Genomic DNA, 20413 nt, shown 5'->3' with positions numbered 1-20413 from the left:
GTAGCGTTTATGAAATATCACTTCAATGAAATCGTTAACCAATACTGATTGTAGCTTATACATAATAATGCATGTACAGTCATGTTATGAAAATCGAAATTTTTATAAAACTTTTTATCCGATTTGAATCCACGTTTTGCAATAGCTTCATGAACAGTGTATGTGATCATAACATCTGTTATGTTCTGTTGCAGAGTTTGTAGATTGGTTATTTCAGCTTGCAATAGGATGCTTCTTTCCAGGAGCTTCGTACCAGAGACAGAAGACTGGTAAGCAGCTTGTTGTATGTAATTGTGGTGCAATGAAGGCTCAACAAAAATTTATTGTGTTTTTCTTGGGAAAATAGCAGTTTGGCACATCCTGAATATTTCGGGAGGGAAGTAAGGGAAACTATGGATGAAGCCGCTGTTTTAATTTTTTGTCGATGTTTAATTGTTCTTAAAGTACTGTTAAGGAGCGCTCTCTCCCCCGATCACACCTTCAATATTCGTACATTTTTTTAGCGAGAAACAGTTAAAAAACTTTAGGACTAACGCGTTTGTTTTTGTCGTAATTCTGTCAGTTATCCTCATTTTGATATATACACTTTTTAACACTTGAAGCAATGCAACTTTTGGTGGCTATTTTCGATGTCTTCTCACTGAAATTGCAGCCAGACAAGAAAAAGGGTCAAGTGCCAGGTACATATCTTTTTTCAAACAACTCTGAACAAATCTTACACCTTACATTTTAACTCCGAGCTACAGTACTTATGTGTGCGTGATCGTCAAGTAAGTACATGAATTGGTCATCGATAATAACAGACTTATTAAGCGAATGGGTGCGCATTACTTGTCACATGACAAGTATGTGGATGGCGGGTCTTATTCCGATGTTAAAGGGTTTCCTGTTGAAATAGTTCGTCTAGAATTATCGTGCAAATTAGTTTTTTTTTCATTGAAAAAGATTCGATTCAAAGAATTGAGTTGCGAAACTGAAAAACGCCCAAACGTTAATTTTTGCCAACTTACGGTGGTAGCTTTTCATCACGGTATTGCTTCCCATATTTGTTACTACTGTTCTTGAACGCTTTAATTGATTTCTATAAGAAGAAGTGCCGTTCGGTACAAAACCCGCACTCTCAAATATTCCACCTTCGCAAAGTATTAGCTCGTTGAAGACTGGGTTTACGCTGATTTTACATCGATTACCATACGGGTAAGTGAACAAACGCTGAATCAGACTTCAAAGAGACTGAAAGAATAGTGACTAGACGCATAAGTGTGAGTACTTAGGCGATCGTAACGGTAAAATCAAGGTACAGTTATTGTACGGTTTTCGCCCCTGTTTCACATGGAAACTTTGTATGTATGTGATATTTGTCTTGTGGAAGACATTTGAAAAGCATTTGAAAACTATTTGAGAAGGCAATCCTTTGCACCAATTTTCTCTCACATGCTTTACAGCAAGTTCTTGAGGTCTAACGTAGGCAGGGGCCTGAGAGCCTCGACGGCGGTTAGTGCCTCAACACGAACAAACCGAATTTTAACCTTGGGCTTCTTTCAGAGCGTCCAAAGAGCAAGTAGTAATAGATAGTATTTGACAATAAGAACAAGTACCTGAGTAAATAGTATGTTGAAGTATATTGATCGTATTCTGTTCCTGCGCAGTCTTAATTGAATTTTCAGTTTATTTTGAAGATTTGCTGATATGTTCAGTGGTTTAACGTTTACTGATTGTACATTTTAAGTACCAGTGTGCTGTATAATTGAATAGATACTGCATTTTGCATATTTTCCTTCAGCTTCATGTCACTTGCTTGTTTCCTTGGCCAATCGTCATGGATACTTTCAGTTTTTCTCCATCAGGTGAGATCCAGAGGCCTTGCTTGCTCATGATGAAATGTTTGAAATTCTGAGTAAATTTTTACAGAGGCACAATTTCCATTGTCATCATGTAGCAGCTTTCATGATCATTGAAATGATAATAATAATAATAATAATAATAATAATAATAATAATGGTTTATTGACAGATACACCAGGTGGCTCTTCCCTGTTAAACTATTAAATTAAGTAATGATAAAAAAAATCAAATTAAGTTATTTCACAAATTACGCAATATGCAATTAAAAGTAGAAGTAGGATTAACAGAATAGAAATTACAGTAAAACTAACTAATCACTCTGTACTCTATTACATAAAAAATTCCTTGAAAGTCTTAAAAAGGTTCTATAATCTTTACAGTTTCTAATAGATTCTGGTAAATTGTTAAATAGCTTCGACGCGTTATCTTGGAAAGTGCTGTTTTCGGATAATTGAATTGCTTGAGTGCAGTTCCTTGCGGCATTCCTGTTTTATTATTTTAAGATAATCTGGTAAGTCTCAGTGTTATGCAAAGCTTTAAAGCATGATTTCAGGAGGTTCAAATCTCTTCTCTCATTGATTGGAAGCCATCCGATTTTAAGTACATCCCGAAAGTTCTTGACATAGTGACCGAGTACAAAACTTGCGGCACCAAATTGAACTCGTCGCAAACGGCGAAGTAAGAATTGTGGTAAAGGGTAAAAAACCAGATCGGCGTAGTCTAGTTTTGACAAAATCAATGTTTCTACCAGTTGCTTTCTAAGCTCATATTTGGCAAGGTATTTCAATTTTCTCAGTATCGATAGAGTGACGTAGCATCCAGATACCGTGTGCTTGATGTGATCATCCTACTTAAGATGCTCATTGATGTGAACTCCAAGCAGTTTACAAGATTTAATACGTTCTAGTTTATAACCACTGACTACGATGTTAGGATCATACTCGTCAGGGTGATGTACTCTGGACATTTGCGGGGTGGATAGGATCATAACCTTGGTTAAAGGCGAGGGTACTCTGCTTAAACCAGGCACTTAATTTATTAATTGATTTCGAGATAGAGTTTCTACAGTTATTTAGGTCAGATATTTTAGCATGATCGTAGGTTGTTGTGTCGTCCGCATACTGGAAGCTTTTGACATTTACGCACCGGACCCAAGATGGAGCCTTGCGGAACCCCAAAATTCACGTTTTTAACCTCTGAGCACGTGTCATCAATCTGTATAAATTGTTTACGATGCGTGATATAATTGAGTGTCCATATCAGGAAGTCTCTAGGGAAACCTAGTTTACTCATCTTGGTGATAAGATTTGTGAAACAGATCGTATCGAAGGCTTTGGAAAAGTCGGCTAAGATCATCATAGTTACCGAACGTTTCATGGCTTTTACTATGTCGTCTCGTATAGCTTGAAGTAGAGTAGTAGTCGATTGTCCCTTTCGATAGGCAGAAATGTTATTGTTGAGAACATTGTTCTTATCAAAAAAAACAGACAGCTAACGGAAAATCAGTCGTTCATAAACCTTTGAAAGCACTGGTAATATTGATATAGGTCGTAAGTCTTTCTCGGATTTAATTTGGCTCCCTTTAAGAATCGTGCAGATGCGCGCGAGCTTCCAAGCAGATAGAAAGTAAAAGTTCTTGATACAGGTGTTGATGACATCAGTAAGCGGAGACCCCAGATAATCTGCAACCATTTTGATCATGTTTGCAGGGATGTTATCAAGACCAGTTGAACAGTCTGTTCGAATGTTGCGTAACTCATGAATGACCTCTTTAAGAGTAACGGTCCTGATTTGAAAACCGTTATCAAAGTTTGCAGGGAGTGATTGAATCAAGTTTATAATTAAGGCGTAATCATCAACATGGTGGGCGTTGATGCTAATGGTGCGTTCGGCCGTGGATGCAAAGAAATTGTTAAGCTTGTCCGGTTGCATACTTATTCGCTGCGGACTCGGGTGTAGGATACGGTTAATTTCTTTCCAAACTTCTTTTGGTTTCTTAGATGACCACATTCTTTCCATGAAGTTTCTCTCGGTTGACTTAATTAATTCTTTAAGGCGTTTACGGGTCGCACGGAACTTTTCCCAAATTTCTTTGTTGTTGTTACTCGTTCTTGCTGCAGATCGTAGGCGGTCTCTTTGTTCCTTGAGTTCCGCAATGGCTGGATCTTTAAGCCACGGTGCAGGTGGTCGAGTGACCTTCGTTAATTTTAATGGTGCATGCCTATCGATACATTCCTTGATCAATGAACTTAATATTTCGAGCTTTTCATCCGGATCAGAGACTCCAAAGGAGGCTGCAAATGGTAGTGTTTTAAAGTCTTCAATAAAGGAAGATTCATCAAAGTTCTTCAAATTTCTGATGAATTTGTGCCTTATTTGGAATCTGGTAACTTTGATGTAATGCGGAATACGTTCTGGAAGGTTGGAGATTATATGATCGATAAGTGTGCTCGTCTTGTCTGTTGTCCTGGTTGGTTTATGTACATGTTGATGTAAGTTTAGTGAAGATAATATGAATTGATATTGGCTAGTTATAGGTTTATTTGGTCTGAGTAAATCTATGTTGATGTCTCCTGTCACAACTATAAGACCATCCCAGGTTGCTGTTAGGTAACCAAGGAGGTTCTCAAAACGCTCTAGCCATTCCGTTGAGGTTAGCATTCTTTCCGAGCAATACATTGTTCCTAAAAGAAGCTTGCTATGTTTATTTCTGCCGGGAAATTCAAGCTACAGATGTTCAAGGTCGAGTTCTTTAGCCTCGATGTCACTTCTACGTTTATAGGTCTTTGACCTATAAACGTAGAAGTGTACTATGACCTCCCACCATATTAATTTCAGCTTAGCATTTCGAGACGTCTGTTTTAAGTAAAGAATCAAAATGATCCGGAACAACCATATGATAAAATAGTAGTTTAATTTTGTGAAAATATATATGGATCATACATAGCAACTTAGGCTTTATCTAGACGCTGACAAGGATAAGCCGCTCTCGTGACTGGTGGTGCTTTCAACTTGTACTGAAGGTTCCCACAGTATAACTTTTCACTCTCAAAAGAGAACATAGGGTAAGTATTTAGGATTACGCTAAATCACAAAGCAAACCGTTTGGAGAAATTATCCGGAATTTTGTAAACCAGCTCTTAGTCGATGTTTACTGAAGCAGCACCGTCTGCTCCCAGATTTTGGATAGAATTGCAGAAGGCTTATTTCAGAGTCCTTCAACTTGGATTTTAATGATCAAATGTGACCTGTTTTCATTTCGTGATTTATGGGCACGTGTGATGTTATGAAAGATATATAATTGCACATGCCTCAGGCAATTATGATTTGAAAACTTTTCTAAACATCACGAGTGACCACAACTCACGAAATACACGAGCAGTTCAAGCGACTTTTATTTGCCATGTTCTCATCAAAGTCAGTTTTCCACGCTTACTCTGTTTTGATAATTTTGCGCTGAAATTGTGACCGAAAAACCAAGCTTGTTTTTTTTCGGTGGGGATCCACATGTTTGATTTATCTCTGGGAGCGTAAATTGCTAGAGAATGAAATTCGGAAATTCGTATTGCACTCGATATCTTTTTATTTACAAACATTGACCGATCGGGGTATTTTGTTTAAAGTATAATAATAGGGAAGGTAAAGCAGGTTACTTAGTATTCTTATTCCAAGAACAGTTTGGCAATTTTGTTTGCGTACATTTTTTCCCTACGCTAAAATTTCCATATTATCATAGTTTAATTATTATTTATCTTTTAAGTTATTTTTCATTTATCTCCTCAGGAGTGCTGTAATATTGTTGGGATGTGTGGAAAGCTGCTACGCTGATGTACGTGCTGAAGTTGCTTACTCATTGGTTAATTTTGTACATTACATTTTTCTAAATTTTGAGAAATTGTAGATTTCACACTTTAAACGATCTTTGGTTGTAGATTCGTGATGCAGCTGTGATTATTCTCCAAGAGCACTTTTCGTGGCCTTTAAAGGTTTTAGAGAATGATTCCACTGGTATAGCATCGGCACACATGCTGGTACAAAAGGCTGTGGTTCTCGCCAAAAGCCCAAAAGTTCAGGATTGCGAGAAAGGAGCTGTTCTGTTCCAGTTAATCCATAGCAGGTATTTAGTAATAGTTTTCACATTATAAAAGTTGGTCTCGGGAGCATTCCTTGAGTCTGTAGGCGACCTTCAAGCTGGAGCTGTACAAGGACCGATCGTCGTTCCTCTGAGATCGAACTTGCAAAATAAACCTTACTTTTTGCATGTAACCTACAGGAACTGAAATTTTGAAAAGCTCAGTTAAGAGCGACAACAGCACCTTATATCTTTCCACTGATTTCTGATGATCAACAATCATGGGATGAACTTACTTTGTCGTCGGAGTAACGTTTTCGCTTCGAATAAGGCGGCTATGATTCTTAGACTTTGATCGCCGCGCAATTAATGGTTTCGTTTCAGGCGAAACGAGAAAAACGAGAAAACCATATGCTATTAAAGAATAAGATGAATAAAAAGATAGATCGTGATCTTCCCTAGCCAAAAGTTTGAAAGTAAGAAGTCGGTTCAGAAGCCTCGCCATCCCACCCCCCTCTGATTCATTTTCTGAGTTAAGTGGCTCACAAACACTTTGATCTCCTCAAATTTGGACACCTTGGTAAATGCAGGATCGATTAGAAATAATCATAACAGATCATCCTAGACGATCAAAGAGAACGAAAACTTTTCAAAACTACCAGCACAGATCTGTTTTGAGTAAGAAAATCATGTTATCAGAGGACATGTTATCATTAAAGAAACTGTTGATTTGCCCATATGTAAAAAGATTTCTGATAGGCTAAATTTTACTTTGAACCTTGTAGTCAAAACTGAATCAAAGAGACGCCGCAAATGTTTATGATTATGAGTGCTGCCTGCGCTGATACTTGAATGAAGTAAAAAGTGCAGTAGTTATGGAACTCTCGTGTTACACGAGTCGGAATAATCTAACCATGAAATGAAGGGACGGTATTCCTGTGTATCTCCTGTATTCCACGGCGGTCTCGTTGCAGGTTTTGTAACGGGGTGGAATGTGAGGACATCTTAACCTGTTTCAGTCGTTCAGTCATTAATCGAGGCGCGTTTGAAGTGCAGAGTGGAAAGGTTTGAAGGCAACCTGTGGTCCAAACCTACAGAGGTACATGCCTTCAGCCAGGAGCCCTCAGGTCCACAGGTTCGCACTTCTCTTTCCCGGGGCTGTTTCGGCGGATGGCGGCATAAAAGCCATTCCCAGGTTTAAAGTAGTTAATGATGGTTGAGGAAAAAACTTTGGGAACTATCACTTTTTCTACGCGACTGATAGATAACAACAAGCTTGCGTAGACTTTTATACATACTGTAGTTTTAATTTTTACGCATTTTCTCGATTGAATTGGTGAGAGAAATCTATAGAGCATTCAGAAACCATTTCACTAACATCGTAAAAAGAACATCTTCGTCTTCAAAATAAAACGAATCCAGTTTTTTTTCAAGAGCTTGAAGGTGAATTGTAACTGGGCTAACCACCTCCGAGTTAGCCAATCAAAATTCGCGCACTTTTCACCTGTGTGGTATGTACCAGTGTATAGTACCATATTTATTTTTCTTTCAGGTATGTTTCAATGTTAGGGTGGGAATTCAGTTTGTCAGCACAAGAAATTAAACCTCCTACGTTGGGCAAGTTACCTAGCAGTGAGACGACCATTCACATGTTACAAGAAGTGTTGGCTGAACTTAAAGTGCATTTTGAATCTGCTCGAAAGAATCTGAAGCTTGCATCGCAAGATGAGCCAGGCCATGGTAGGTTTAGTTTTCTAAAAAGTGCGTGATAAAGCGCTATGGTGAAAACCAAAATTATCATCATTCGTATTTTTCGTCTCGTCACAAGCGCGGAACATAGAAAAAAATTCCGAATCTCTATGAGAAATCGAACCCCTGAGCTGCTGATCCGGTGCATATAACACTATGGTGAGTTGGGCCATTAGAATAAGAAAGGTAATAAATCCTGACCTCGATATTGGGATTAAAAACGTTTCTTCCCCTCGTCATGAGTGTTGGTCAAATATAACAGAAATAAATTTCCGTTAGAAATCCTTTAAATGTTTTAATGTTTGATCAAATAAAGTTTTGTTGATTCCTTAACAATTATCCCAAGCGAAAGAAACCTCTTTGATCAACAAATATTTCTAATTTTAGTCAAAATATTCTTATTGTTGCAGGTATTTCTCTAGCTTTGGCACATTGCATTCAAGAATTAAGCTTAGGTGTTATCAGTAAAGATAATCAGATTGAGCTTCAGACTGTCGTACAACACACCGTTGATATTGCTACTGACATCATAATCTACATGTTGGACTTGCTTTCTGGAGGCCACAATACTGATACAAGTACGACACCTCTGTAGAGCATTGTTAGTTGCAATTTAAATTTTGTGAGTCCTAAATGGATGTCAGAGACATTATTATTATTAATCATTATTATTATTATTATTATTGTTATTACTATTATCTACAGTAGAGAAACATTGTGAGGGTAACATGAAAATTACCAAAAATCAAAATATGGTATTTTTTGAAAATAGATCTTTTACCAGAAGTTTATGATTATAGCTTACAAAAGAGAGACCAATTTACAAAAGAGAGAATACAGACGGTAGGACAAACGACGGAGCAGGTCGAAAACTATTTTTTATCAATGCCAATCACTCGTCACTAGATCTTTTCATTTTAACCGTGCGATTCTTACCACCTATCACTCCTCGTCGAGATTTTCCTTTATATTGCAAACTTGGGGCCGGAATGCTTTCGGAGTAACCTTTATTTCTTGTGCTCCAATTTTGGTGTTCATTTGTTTATTGGACATTTTGCTACCTGAAATGTTTTTTTGTTCATCCGTCAGTTGGTGGAGCGTCGTTTGCCGATATCGGCGAAGCCTTGGATGAAATAGTCTCTTTGTCAATGACTCACGATGACGAGGGAATAAAAGAAATATTTCCTGTTCACACCCACAAAGATATGGTGATTTCTTGTTGCTGGCTTAATATTAAGGTATTTCATTCACTTATACGACTCTGTTGTGTTTAACGTATTAACATATGCTTGCATGGTGTTCAAGATTTTCTCTTTTTCACTTTATGGATTGATATCAATGCGATTCATACCAGTTCTTAATGATGCGTCTTCGAAGAATCACTAAACTTTTACAGGAGATAGCACGTTCATACCAGTCTCATTTGTTTCAACAGTGTGCATGTCATTTGCTAGCAGTCATATTTGAAAAGACTACCACCCAACTCAAGCATTTACCAGCAATTCAGTTACTTCGTGAAGAAACTTTGAGGAAAGTCGCCGAGACAATTTGGAAAGTTATCATGCAGTGTAGGCACCAGGTATGTTTACTATTATTTCGTTAGCCCTTTAAGTCCTCTTTCGGTTTTGACTATAATCCATCGTCATCTGTTGTGGTGTCGCAAGTTCCATCTCTACTATATTTCTGTGAAATTCAGAGACCAGTTCACACCCGTAGTATTTTGATTATTTCATTGTGCACAGAAGAAGCAATTTACCCACGATGTAACCAAGCTATCAGCAATGACGCCCACAAGTGTTAAGTTTGCGTGCTTCCCCTGATTTTGATTGGCTTATGTTTTTTAGACTTCCACAAAGACAAAATGGCGGCAAACGATGAGCTGAACGTGTTACACGAATTTGATAATATATGTACCGTTCTCGCACAGTCACCTTATTCCTTAATGTTTACACGAAGGCTCGCTTATCCTTACCGTTTTGTTCTTATAGGGTGTTGTTCAGCACTGTAGGAGCAGTTTTTTGAAGATTTGCCGGTGTTTATTTCAATCATCACTACCATGTCTTCACTCTGTACCAAGGAAGTGGCTGGATGACATGTTGAACACAGTGTCTTTATCAAGCTCTCAAACCTCTATCACCAGACGCAGGTAACCGAAACCTATCAGCCACTGATTTGCAACGAACCCATGTATTAAAAAGGCTTGGTTTTCATTACAATGTTTGCACCAGCATAAGTATATTGGCTAGACGTGCACAGACGACGGTAAGCACGTGCGCATGCACAGTTAGATAATGTATCCTTATTTTTATGCATGTGCTTATAGCAGCGCGATCTTACTGGACATAAGCACGAGCATAAAATGTTTGTTCTGCTTGTACTAACGCCTGCGTTCGGCGCGTCCTGGGTTCTGTTTTTGCTTTTTGAATACTTCATTTTTTTTTTGCTTGATTATCAAACAAAAATGTTAATTGATCTTTCAGTGCAGGACTACCTGTGCTGTTTTCCAGTATTTTGGCATGTGCACCAAGTTCAAGTCAAAGATTGCTGTTGAAGCAGTGCATGAAGTGTCTACTGGACATTGTATCGCTACCTATTCCTGCTGTCACAGACCAACACCTCGACCTGCCACAGGTATTGAGGGGAAATTTGTTTAATTCAAGCAAGGAGAAATTGACAGAACTGTACTGTATATTTCGGTAACAACTTTGATATTAATTAATGTTGCCTTTGAAAAGCTTCAACCCCACAAATAAAACTAAATACTCTGACTCTCTCTGCTGTGGCATTCAGGTTAATTTCTATGCTTTAAGTATCATCATCATCATAATTGCTTTTTATAGTATTAGTATAAGTATTGTTATTATTATCGTTATCTACATTATTATCATAAATACGATCATTTTTATCTTAAGTATTATTATTATTATTATTACTATTATTATTATTATTATCATCATTGTCGTTGTTACTATTTTCATTCAATAATATCGTTATTAAGAATGGTGACGACCACATATATCTCAGTCATAAGTTTTGCTTCACATCCTGACCTCCGGATACCTCCCAGCCTTCAAATGTATTTTTATGCATAAACTGGAATCAGCGTTGATTTCTCAACAATTTTTTGCAATCGATGATGCTAGGTACATGCAATCAACATTTTGAAGCTACTTTACCAAGATACGTCTCTTGGTTGTGAAATTCTGCAGTACGCCTCACAGGGAACGATAATGGCCATAGGTGGATTTGCATCTTCATCATGGGCGGTTAGGAATGCTTCCATGCAACTGTTCGGTGAGAGACCTCTATAGTTGAGCATTTTAACTTGTGTTTCTTTTCAGATCTCACATCCGTTTTATGCCTTGTGTTTCTTTTCAGATCTCACATCCGTTTTATGCCTTCTTGTGGATAAAGCAATAGTAGCCCGAAGCATATAAATGAAATTCGATTTTCTTAATTAGTCAATATACATGTGTCCTATGGTTACCTTTCCAGTGCCCATTCCATCGAACGAACTTTTCCATCGTGGTCAGATGGGGACAGTTTGAAAAGGCACTGAGCCTTTTATTATTTTAATCGAACAATTTTATTTATTCGCTCAAACCTCATCCTGATTTTACTTCAATCAGCTGAAGCAGAAAGTTTAGGTTCAATGAAAAGAACCCAGCCCAGACCACCCCGGCGATGGTCACCGTATATTTATAGATGGCACATTTTTCTATCGTTCTAGGTTCCTTAGTAAAGCGAATGCTTGGTCAGCGACGTACTGCAGATGACGACACTGAAATGAACACGATGAGCTCGTCGGACTTTTTCAACAGCTACCCTGCTCTACGCAAATTCTTCCTTTCTCATTTGCAAAATACACCGCGGTCAGCTTACAGTTCCTCCGCGCAGTTTTTTAATCTGTCCAAACCAGAACTGTTTCCCATTTTGACACTTCTGTCAAAGCTTTATTCGTACTCTAAATTTAACGAAAGGTGAGACAATCGTCGAGTTTTCATTGTGACTTAAATGCTCTGGAATTTAAGTATGACTGAGGCAATTAAACGTCCTTTTAAAATGTGTGTCCGAGGCTTTCAAACTTATGTGACAATAGGTGGTCGCCGAAGGAAATGTTTTGGTTGAGTGTATTCGCAGTTAATCAAAATAGAACCCCTGGGTTGGCTTGCAGAGCAAGCGTAATTTTAAGGGTTTTTTTTTTTTGGTTAAAAATACTTCTTGACGTAAATTTTCTTTGTAAAGCAATTTTCAATTGAATTTCGAAAGTAATCAGGGGCTGAATTGGATTTACTTTACTTTGCCATCTGATTGCCTCAGAAAATCATCCCCACCCAGATGCACAACCGAAACCAATCGTGACTTGGTCATTCGCGTTCTCCTGCGCTTCAGACAGTTTTGGTTGTTTGAATTCTCATTGGCTCCTTGCTCTATTTCCTTTGTTCAAATAAGCCGTCGTGATAACCTTACGAAACTCAACTTACAGTGGTTGGTTGGTTCTATATATTCTCCCATAAAGAAATGTGTTTAAGGCGAATCCAGCTAGATGTGCGTCACCATCCACTTGAGCCATGTATCAATTCTTTTTTTCTGGTTTATCAGTTCAGCGAGCCTTTTGCCGGAGTTTGTTCCTCACTTGATGTTGTTGACTTCAAGCCCATCGCACACAGAACGTGTTATTGCAGCAAAGGCTCTAGTTCCGTTTATTCCCCGTGAAAACCTGTTGGACAGGGTAGAGGAACTGGTCAAGCTTCTTCCAAGTCCAGAGTCGACTCAGGGTTTTTCGCAGAATGTTCTTCATGGGATTTTACTCCAAATTGGCGCCCTTCTTGAGGTTATTCCATGCTCTGCATTTGCAGAAAGAGCAAGTGGTCTTCTCAAGGAAATGTTAAAAAAGTCGTGGATATGTTCCTTGAGAAATCATTGTCCCTTAACGCGAGCTGCCTTCCTCAATATTGTGATGAAATATTTTTCTTCCTTCCTTAAAGATACCGAACGAGGTAAATGGCGTCGTTTGTATGCCTTGTACAGATGTTGATTTGATTACACAGTGATAATTACCAGGCAAGCTCAACAAGCCTGATTATCTTTTTCCAGACGTTAATTTACTGAAATCAGTGGCTTTGGAGAGTTTAAGAGAACCTACCGCAGAGGTTGTTCATCCATTGCTTTGTGAAGCACAATGGCAACGTGAAGTAGTCAGGGCGTGTATCCATTTTGAGTTTTATTACCCTCGGTCAGAAGGTAAGAGGAAAAAAGTTTTGCATCTTTGGCCTTATAATAAGAACAGTTTAGTTAAAAGGCGTGTTGGGCTGCCACTTCTTTCCTCATATTTCCGTATTCTGTCGTGCATGTCAAAAAACCCATAGGGTGATACAGTTGTGCTACCATACTGACATTGAAATGCTGTAGCCGAATTTTAGAGCATGATTCTCAGGAAAGTGTGGAATATAGGACCCATTTTAGAGAAACACCTCTGTAATGATGTCGTCAGAAAATAATTTGTCATGAAATGCCTTAATGATGTTATGCACCATCCGCGTTCTAGTCAAGTTAATGATAAAATCCCAAACACTTTTGTGTTTTTCTTTTGTCTTTGTCTCAAAGAACAAAAAAGTCAACTATCCCAACTCATTTTGTCAACAAACAAAGAACGGAGATCTGCTGCTTTGGAGTATTTACTCAACGAGTCATACAAAATTTCAGACCCAGTCCTTAGCGATCTTGTGACTCTTTTAATCCACGAAACGGACCATTTCTGTCTGGTGTCGGCTCTGGATCTCTTTGTGAAAGTTTGTGCCCAGTCCGATGTGTCCTTTCCGACCTACGCTAACGTAAAAGAACTTTGGAACAAGCTGACTTCTCTAGCTAAGAAGTCAAGAGGGGTAACTTTGGCTGGTAAAGCAATTCCTGCATGCAGTCTGATTCTCAGGCATACCATTGACATGAGTGTCTTACCAACCAATTCATTGGAGTTACGCGGAATGTTAAAGCAGTGGCGTGAGTTGATTCAAACAAACTGCGACTGGGAGCAAGAGGAACTATTAAGACAGGGCACAGTCCAGTCTCTGAAGCTATGCGGTGTTGCAATATTGAGCTTTGTGCTGGCATGTAAAGGAGAAGCTGGCCTGCTCAAATATTTGTATGTAATTGAGACAGCCACAAGGTAAGGCCTTTTATTATTTTCAGTTTATTTTGTTTCATTTTAATATTGTGTTGGTTTCTCTTACAACATAAAGGAAAGTGGATATTTGTGCCTTTTCAGTGTGCTTAGTTCAACTCTGTGTTTGCTACAAGACGAAGACGAGGAAATAAGATTCAATGCAGCTGAGTTTGTTGCCATGATTGCTGAGCCTATGAAGAGCTTAACGTGCTCAGCGGCTACGGAACGTGTCTTTCAGTTTATGGCGGACCATGTTTGGTCCATTCCCGGATGTTGGATGATTATGGAAACCATGATAAGGGGATCAAAGTCCACTGCAGAAGTATTAAAAGATTACTTGGGAGCGAGGTACGATAACTTGAACATTTTCAATATTTATTACATCTATTTTTAAATCACTGTTGATCCTTGCCATCTGTATGGCTCTAATCCGTGCGGATTTATTCACGAATGGCATTGTTTTTTCTCTTAATAATACACATGCAAAATTTTGGCATGCTCATTGGCTGAGAACACGTCAATTAATCCAAACAGGGTAGAAAGTTGAAATTCAGTGCAGAAAGTTGAAATTAACTTGATTGACAGGTAAGTCGCGAAAGCACAACAAAGCCGTCGACCGATACACAACAGAGAAAGAATTAAAAAGTTCAATCATTCTCTAGAGAGGCTTTAAAATTTTGATGCCTGACTACTCCCGCAAAAACTGAGGAAAAGGCAAGTAGCCGAGCTGGTGAGCCATAACACGAAATAAAGGCATCTAAAAAAGGGAAAAACAGAATGATATTTTGCTTGTATATCGTTAATTAGTAATCACATGATTTTTCTCGTACAATTTGGATTAAATTAGCACTTGTAACTTTTTAAAAGACTACAAATGGCGCTTTTTAATTGAAAAATTGACTCGTACTGACATATATTGCTGTCGAAATCATGTGATTATTCATACAAATCGCATCTTTTTCTCAGCGAACGAGAAAGCAAAACTAGCCTAAACAACCGATCAGATTTCAAGGCTTGTTTAGATTGACTAGTTAAATTTCAGGAAAATAAAAGACCAAAATGCCATCGTGTGGCCTAATCTTCACAATTCAGACATTCAAACTACGTCATCCATATACTATGATGAAAATCGAATGGGATCATTGTCGAGTTTTAAGTAATTTTTGAAAGGGGCGATTGTGAAAGGCAGGAATAAAACAAATAAATACTTTTGTTCACTGTGGATGTTTACTATTCTTTTAAACACTTTACAACTTTTAAAACGTGGAGAATGGGGGGGGGAGAGGGAGGGGCGGCGGCTACATTAGCGGCTTGTGTCCTGTCTTAAAGCATAAAGTACTACAGGAGCTAAAAAGGTTTTGGTAACTTAAGCTGGATTCCCTTTTAGTATGAAGCAAGCATAGATCGATGTGCACTAGCCTATGAAGGGATTTATGGAATGCGAATCTTTCATCAGTTTAAGGAAAAACTGTGATGCTCTCCAGAGAATTCCTAGAAATTGTAATTTCAATGTACGAGGTATATCTGTAAATAACCTGCTTTTGATCGCTATCTGTAGACTAATGCTGTTTGAGCAGGAGGACGCTAATTTATACGCAGAGCCAGTGATTTTGGCAACAGTGGTGGTCAAATACTTCAAGGTAAAGAAAATATGTAAACGTAGTCATCTTCCAAATAAATGCCCTCTAATTTTTTTTATTTTTATAAACCTTACACTTTTTATTCATTACAATTCTGCGTATTACTGCGATCGCAAGCCGTTTGAGAGTACATACAGATATTCTTTTGTAGTTTAAACCTCGTTCAACTCTTTTAGTTAGGTGCATTTCTTGTTCACAGCTTCAAAGTAATCAGCTAACTAAATAATATACAATTTGTGATTGGTATTTGATCTATTCGAGTATTGACCCACAAATAACTTCGTACAAAAATCTTCCTTCGACCATATGTTAAGGAGTGTATATTATTCCGGATTTAGGGAATGTCAGCGCTGAAACGAAGTAGTTTCCAACCGCGAATAACAAGGTCTTTGCAAATCATTTCCTGGTTATTTTTTTTCAGCGTGTAATCAATAAGTTGCTTGGAACAAGAGAGATCGATTCAAATGAATATTTCCACAACTGGTTTATTGCGGGGTGTAACCAACTCACCAAAGACCTTCAGGAACTGAAAGATTCAGGTTTGTCAACACTCCTACTTCCTACTTATACACTCAGGTCAAAGACGGTAGTTTTCATTGAATTTCGATGAGACCTCTTTCAACCTCGTTACCTCTTCGAATGTTTCCTGTAATCATGAAATGATTTCCGTTGTATTTTTTGTTGCCGGCCTCCTTCTTGGACCGTCTTTGAATTTTCTCGTCGACTTTGATTGACTGACTTCCAAAGGTTTGTAACTATCCAAGTGTTTGGTCTTTTCACACTTTCGTCATTTTCCCTTATGGAATCAGGTTCCTACCGGAAAGTATCCTGTAATTCTCAGTTTCTTCTCGCTTGTGGCGTTGCAAAACTGTGCACTTTTGCGGTGTTTGTAATTTTCACAAAGGTTAAGCAAAATTTTATTGTTTTTGTAAATTTCATCGTTTCTTTCGTACGTCTTTAGACATCTCCATATTTTATCAAAATTCCTCCTATTTAAGTCTATCCAATCTTGGTCCTCTAGCATGTCGCTCGATCCTGATGACTTGATTTTAAACAGGAAACAATATTGTTGTACATGTATAATAGCTAAGAAAGAAATAGCCTTAAGAAGAAATTCAGATGTTATTGTACGTTAATAGATTCTTTGAGGCTAATTGGCAGGCTCGTCGCGATATGATATGTTATTCCTCGCAACTTGTTTGCCTCATTGAATGCTTCGGAGATTATCTCTTGTATTATCTACCTTTAATAGAGTATATTAGACTTTTGGTAAATCCTACACTTCCTTTCTTTCTCTCTTCACGTCGATGTAAACTGCATATGGCTTTGGAAGACCTTTTTGTGTCCTGTCGCAAGCTTGATGCTAGTGCTAGGAAAAAAGTCTTGGTCGCACGAGGAAACGAACCTCAGACCTCCAGATTCCTCCGATGCTCGACTTCTAAACTACAAAAAAGTCTAATAACCCATTCACACCAACGCTTAAATATGTTTTCAGGCGATTTCGTTAGCCACGGTTGAAAATGGTTTTCTTCATAGGGGTTTTTTGAGATAATTAAGATATAGAGAAAGGTGGGGATTTTTATTCTTTGTCTTTCAGTGGCGATAAGGCGGAAAACATCTTTCTCTGTTTTTTTTTACCACTTTCAAATTTCTAAAACGAAGTTAGTAGCGGATTCGACGAAATAAGACCGATGTTAAACCACATTACTTCATTGGTCAAACGAGACTGAGTATGCTTCAGGAACTATTTAATTAATACCCGGGAACCCAGACGTTTATATGAAATTGTAACACTGACTACTTAAAGAGATCCTAAGAAAAAACCTGACTTTCCGAAAATTTTCGTCAAATGTGCTAAAACCCGGAAACAGAGGGCGCCCATATGCTTCGTAGCGTAGCCATTAACTTGTGGCCAGTCTCGCTTCTCTTCAGTTCTTATCTTAGCGATCTGTTCTAAATAGTAGGAGTTACTCTAAAAGGCACCATTGCTTTCAAAACAAAAAAAGGATGAGCTCTAGTTGTTAGCGAATCACGCTATGTGGGTTGTGCTTGTGTAGCCAGGCTACTAAATTATTTTTTCAACATGGCGGCGTCCAAAGTTTAAACGGTAATTTTATTGTTTGGATTGTTTGTTTGGTAATGTTATTGTTTGGATCATTGTTTGGATTTGGACGATGCCGTAAGTGGTGAATTCAAACTTTGTTTTGGTAGGGACTTTAATTGTTTCTATAGCGTGCCTATCCTATGACGAACTTCTGTTTCATCAAGTATCAATTATTTTACTCCTAGGTATAAAGGAATGTGGCTCGCTCTCTAATCCCAAACCTTTTATAGTACGATTTCGTATGATGTGCATGGCTGAAGTGCTTTGGTTTGCTGTGAACAATGGTCTGAGGAGTGAGTGCTGCCTGTCTGTAATTAACGCTGTCAACGAACCTTTGGTGAATATGTTAGAGGAGATAATCCAGGTAACCTTAAGAAGTGATCAAAATAGTAGGGTGAAGCAACTGAATGCTTAATTTAAACGTTGAGTGAGGTGTGCATCTCGCCAGAATGGAACTTCCGCGTTTAATTGTGTTTCCGTGGTGATGTCTCCTTCATGTCATTCCCTTGAGAACACGCCAGGGCCAGACCTAGCCAGACTGTCTTAGAGTTAAACAGTCCCGAAAGATTTTAAAATCATTAACCAATCTACGCCAATCGTGATACATATTTTAATTTTAATTTTTTAGTATTTCAATTAAACTGCCTTTCCACTCTCAGGACTAGAGTAATTGTATAAAGCAGATCTGTCTTTACTTCTGTAAATTTATACAAAAATTACTTGGAATGCACATCAAAATAAGACTCATTCCGTGCCCTGTACACATCTTATATACAATTATTGGCACGCAATATGAGGTCGCATATTTGTCCTTGGACATTGTTTGTTTCGAGAGTTGATTAGTTTCTTAGAGCTTCGCTTTCCGGAAGCTGTTCACTTCCCGGAACTGATAATGTCCAAGGGAAAAAATACGGGCGTCTTTTCGCGTCAAATGGAGGCTTCTGTGTTAAGTGTTCTCTGGTGCGACTTAAATACATTCCTTCTTCTTTAACAACAGCAAAAAACTCAGTTATTTTGAATTATATTTCAAATAAGACTTTAAATCATATTGGACGTAAAATTTGTCAATTCGGGAATATCACACAATATTTTTATTTTTATGACTGCTTTTGTTTTGTTAGGTGAAGGATGCGGTTCACCCATGGCTCACAAAATGTGCCAGCGACTTGTTAATAATTGTACGAAAACCAATGGATAGTGACTTGTCATAGTAAATCTTATGTTACGGAACCGTTTTCATCCCATCGTTACTTTTCCTAACTTGAATTTTGGCTCGTAGTAAATCGTAGTTTTACCTGATAGCACTGTGTCCTCTGTTTCTATCTACAATACAAGTACGAGGCTTGGTGTGGAGTAGCGTTGCCCGATCACATTTCTTTCCGGTTACTGGCTGATCAGATTTTTCGCATTAAGATCAAGAAAGTAAATCCAGGCGATTCAATCCTTTAATGATCTCCGAAGATCAATTTCACTGAGTAATTTGTTTGTGACTGGCTCGAATGAGGGAAAAGTAAAGGAGTGTAGAGCAACGACGTCTCTGGGAACTACTGCTTGGTAGAACAATTATTCAGAATCCTAATTTGTTTTGTAATTTCATCTCGTGCATGATTTCGATTTGTTATATCTTCTCAAAGGGATAACAAACACGAGAGCCCGTAACCATATCACCGCATCACTGTTTTTGGCGTTCTTTAGTTAGAGGATATTGAACATTCCGGATACAGGAGCAAATGGTAATCCTTACTAGTGGTATTTAGAAGATACAAAACGCTGCACTGTATATGACTCTCATCTACTTAAAGAACTGGTGTTGTAAAAAAAATAAATAAGAAGGGTCATTTTGATGCGTAAATCTAGAAGGGATTTGCAATTACTCGATTAGAACTCTGGATTGTCTTTATCCATTAAAAGAAAAAATTAAAAGTGCCTATTAAAGAACAGTTATGCTCAGATTCCATTTCATGGGTGTGTATATCAAAAGAGTATGGATTCTATTGAACTGTTTGTCAGAGGGGTGCCTGCCCTATAACGGTTCAAAAATTGTCTATGCACAGGGATGTCTGCTTCAATTCTTGTCCACAAGAGAAAGATGATATCATTGGAGAGGTATCTTCATTTGCAAAGTGCTCTTTCGCAATATAATTCTTTGGTGTCACGTATTTCGGATGGTTGCTAGGTTGCTCAAACAAATACAATTGTTATATACCAAAACTTTCACTTAGCAAAACGAGCACTGTGATTGGTTGATTCTTGGCCGAGGAATGATCAATCCCTGATCAAATTCAAATGTATCCCAACCGGTATACAATTGTGCAGTTGTTGCCCGCGCACCGAATACAACAGCATGTTTTTGCCATATGATTGTTTGAGGGAAAGTCTAAATATGTAACCAAGCACCCAATATATGGTCCCTCGGGAAACTAGTTAGTTTTGTTTTCCCTCGTATTCTGATATTTCCCGAGACTTCGTCTCGGGAAACATCAGGACTATCAGGAAGCAAAACTAGCTGTTTCCCTCGGGACACTAAAGCTCCATTTACACTAAAGAAATTCAGCACGGCTCGGCAAACGAAGTAGCACGGCTCGACTAAAAAGTAGCACGGGCCAAAGGCGTTTACATTTAACTTTTTATCCGTGCTCTTTTCTGTTTATCAAAGTAACTGGCACGGGTAACTTTAGTCCCATTTGCTGAGCCCTTGTGGGTCTTGGTCAGCGACAAAAAGATCTCAGAATGAACAATTTCCAACATGGCGACTGTCAGTGCCATGCTTGTCCTTTCGAGATTGCGCCGTGGTGAACAGGGCGAATTCGAGAGCTTAATAAAGAAACGTCGGATACCAAA

At 38.3% G+C, this 20413-nt stretch overlaps 1 protein-coding gene across 5 annotated transcripts in view; it reads left to right on the top strand.

Annotated features, from left to right (window-relative positions):
- Positions 1 to 19524, top strand: part of LOC131792934 (tRNA (32-2'-O)-methyltransferase regulator THADA) — a 49688-nt gene extending 30164 nt beyond the window's left edge. For 4 of the 5 annotated variants that reach the window (XM_059110342.2, XM_066170155.1, XM_059110344.2 and 1 more), the window contains 21 exons: positions 195 to 269; positions 603 to 680; positions 1784 to 1847; positions 5628 to 5673; positions 5777 to 5961; positions 7469 to 7656; positions 8076 to 8243; positions 8755 to 8903; positions 9101 to 9244; positions 9654 to 9811; positions 10146 to 10296; positions 10809 to 10959; positions 11396 to 11645; positions 12268 to 12665; positions 12763 to 12909; positions 13273 to 13831; positions 13931 to 14176; positions 15387 to 15468; positions 15890 to 16007; positions 17758 to 17936; positions 18694 to 19524. In XM_059110342.2, coding sequence (XP_058966325.2) covers positions 195 to 269; positions 603 to 680; positions 1784 to 1847; positions 5628 to 5673; positions 5777 to 5961; positions 7469 to 7656; positions 8076 to 8243; positions 8755 to 8903; positions 9101 to 9244; positions 9654 to 9811; positions 10146 to 10296; positions 10809 to 10959; positions 11396 to 11645; positions 12268 to 12665; positions 12763 to 12909; positions 13273 to 13831; positions 13931 to 14176; positions 15387 to 15468; positions 15890 to 16007; positions 17758 to 17936; positions 18694 to 18783 — 3626 coding nt within the window. In that variant the 3' untranslated portion in view covers positions 18784 to 19524. The remainder of the gene's footprint in view (positions 1 to 194; positions 270 to 602; positions 681 to 1783; positions 1848 to 5627; positions 5674 to 5776; positions 5962 to 7468; positions 7657 to 8075; positions 8244 to 8754; positions 8904 to 9100; positions 9245 to 9653; positions 9812 to 10145; positions 10297 to 10808; positions 10960 to 11395; positions 11646 to 12267; positions 12666 to 12762; positions 12910 to 13272; positions 13832 to 13930; positions 14177 to 15386; positions 15469 to 15889; positions 16008 to 17757; positions 17937 to 18693) is intronic. The other variant, XM_059110343.2, reaches the window with a different exon arrangement.
- Positions 19525 to 20413: the final 889 nt, after the last annotated feature.

This window comes from Pocillopora verrucosa, chromosome 7, assembly GCF_036669915.1.
Source record: "Pocillopora verrucosa isolate sample1 chromosome 7, ASM3666991v2, whole genome shotgun sequence".
NCBI classification, from domain to species: domain Eukaryota; kingdom Metazoa; phylum Cnidaria; class Anthozoa; order Scleractinia; family Pocilloporidae; genus Pocillopora; species Pocillopora verrucosa.
The sequence above is the reverse complement of the archived record's forward strand: the minus strand, read 5'-3'. Positions and strand labels throughout refer to the sequence as shown.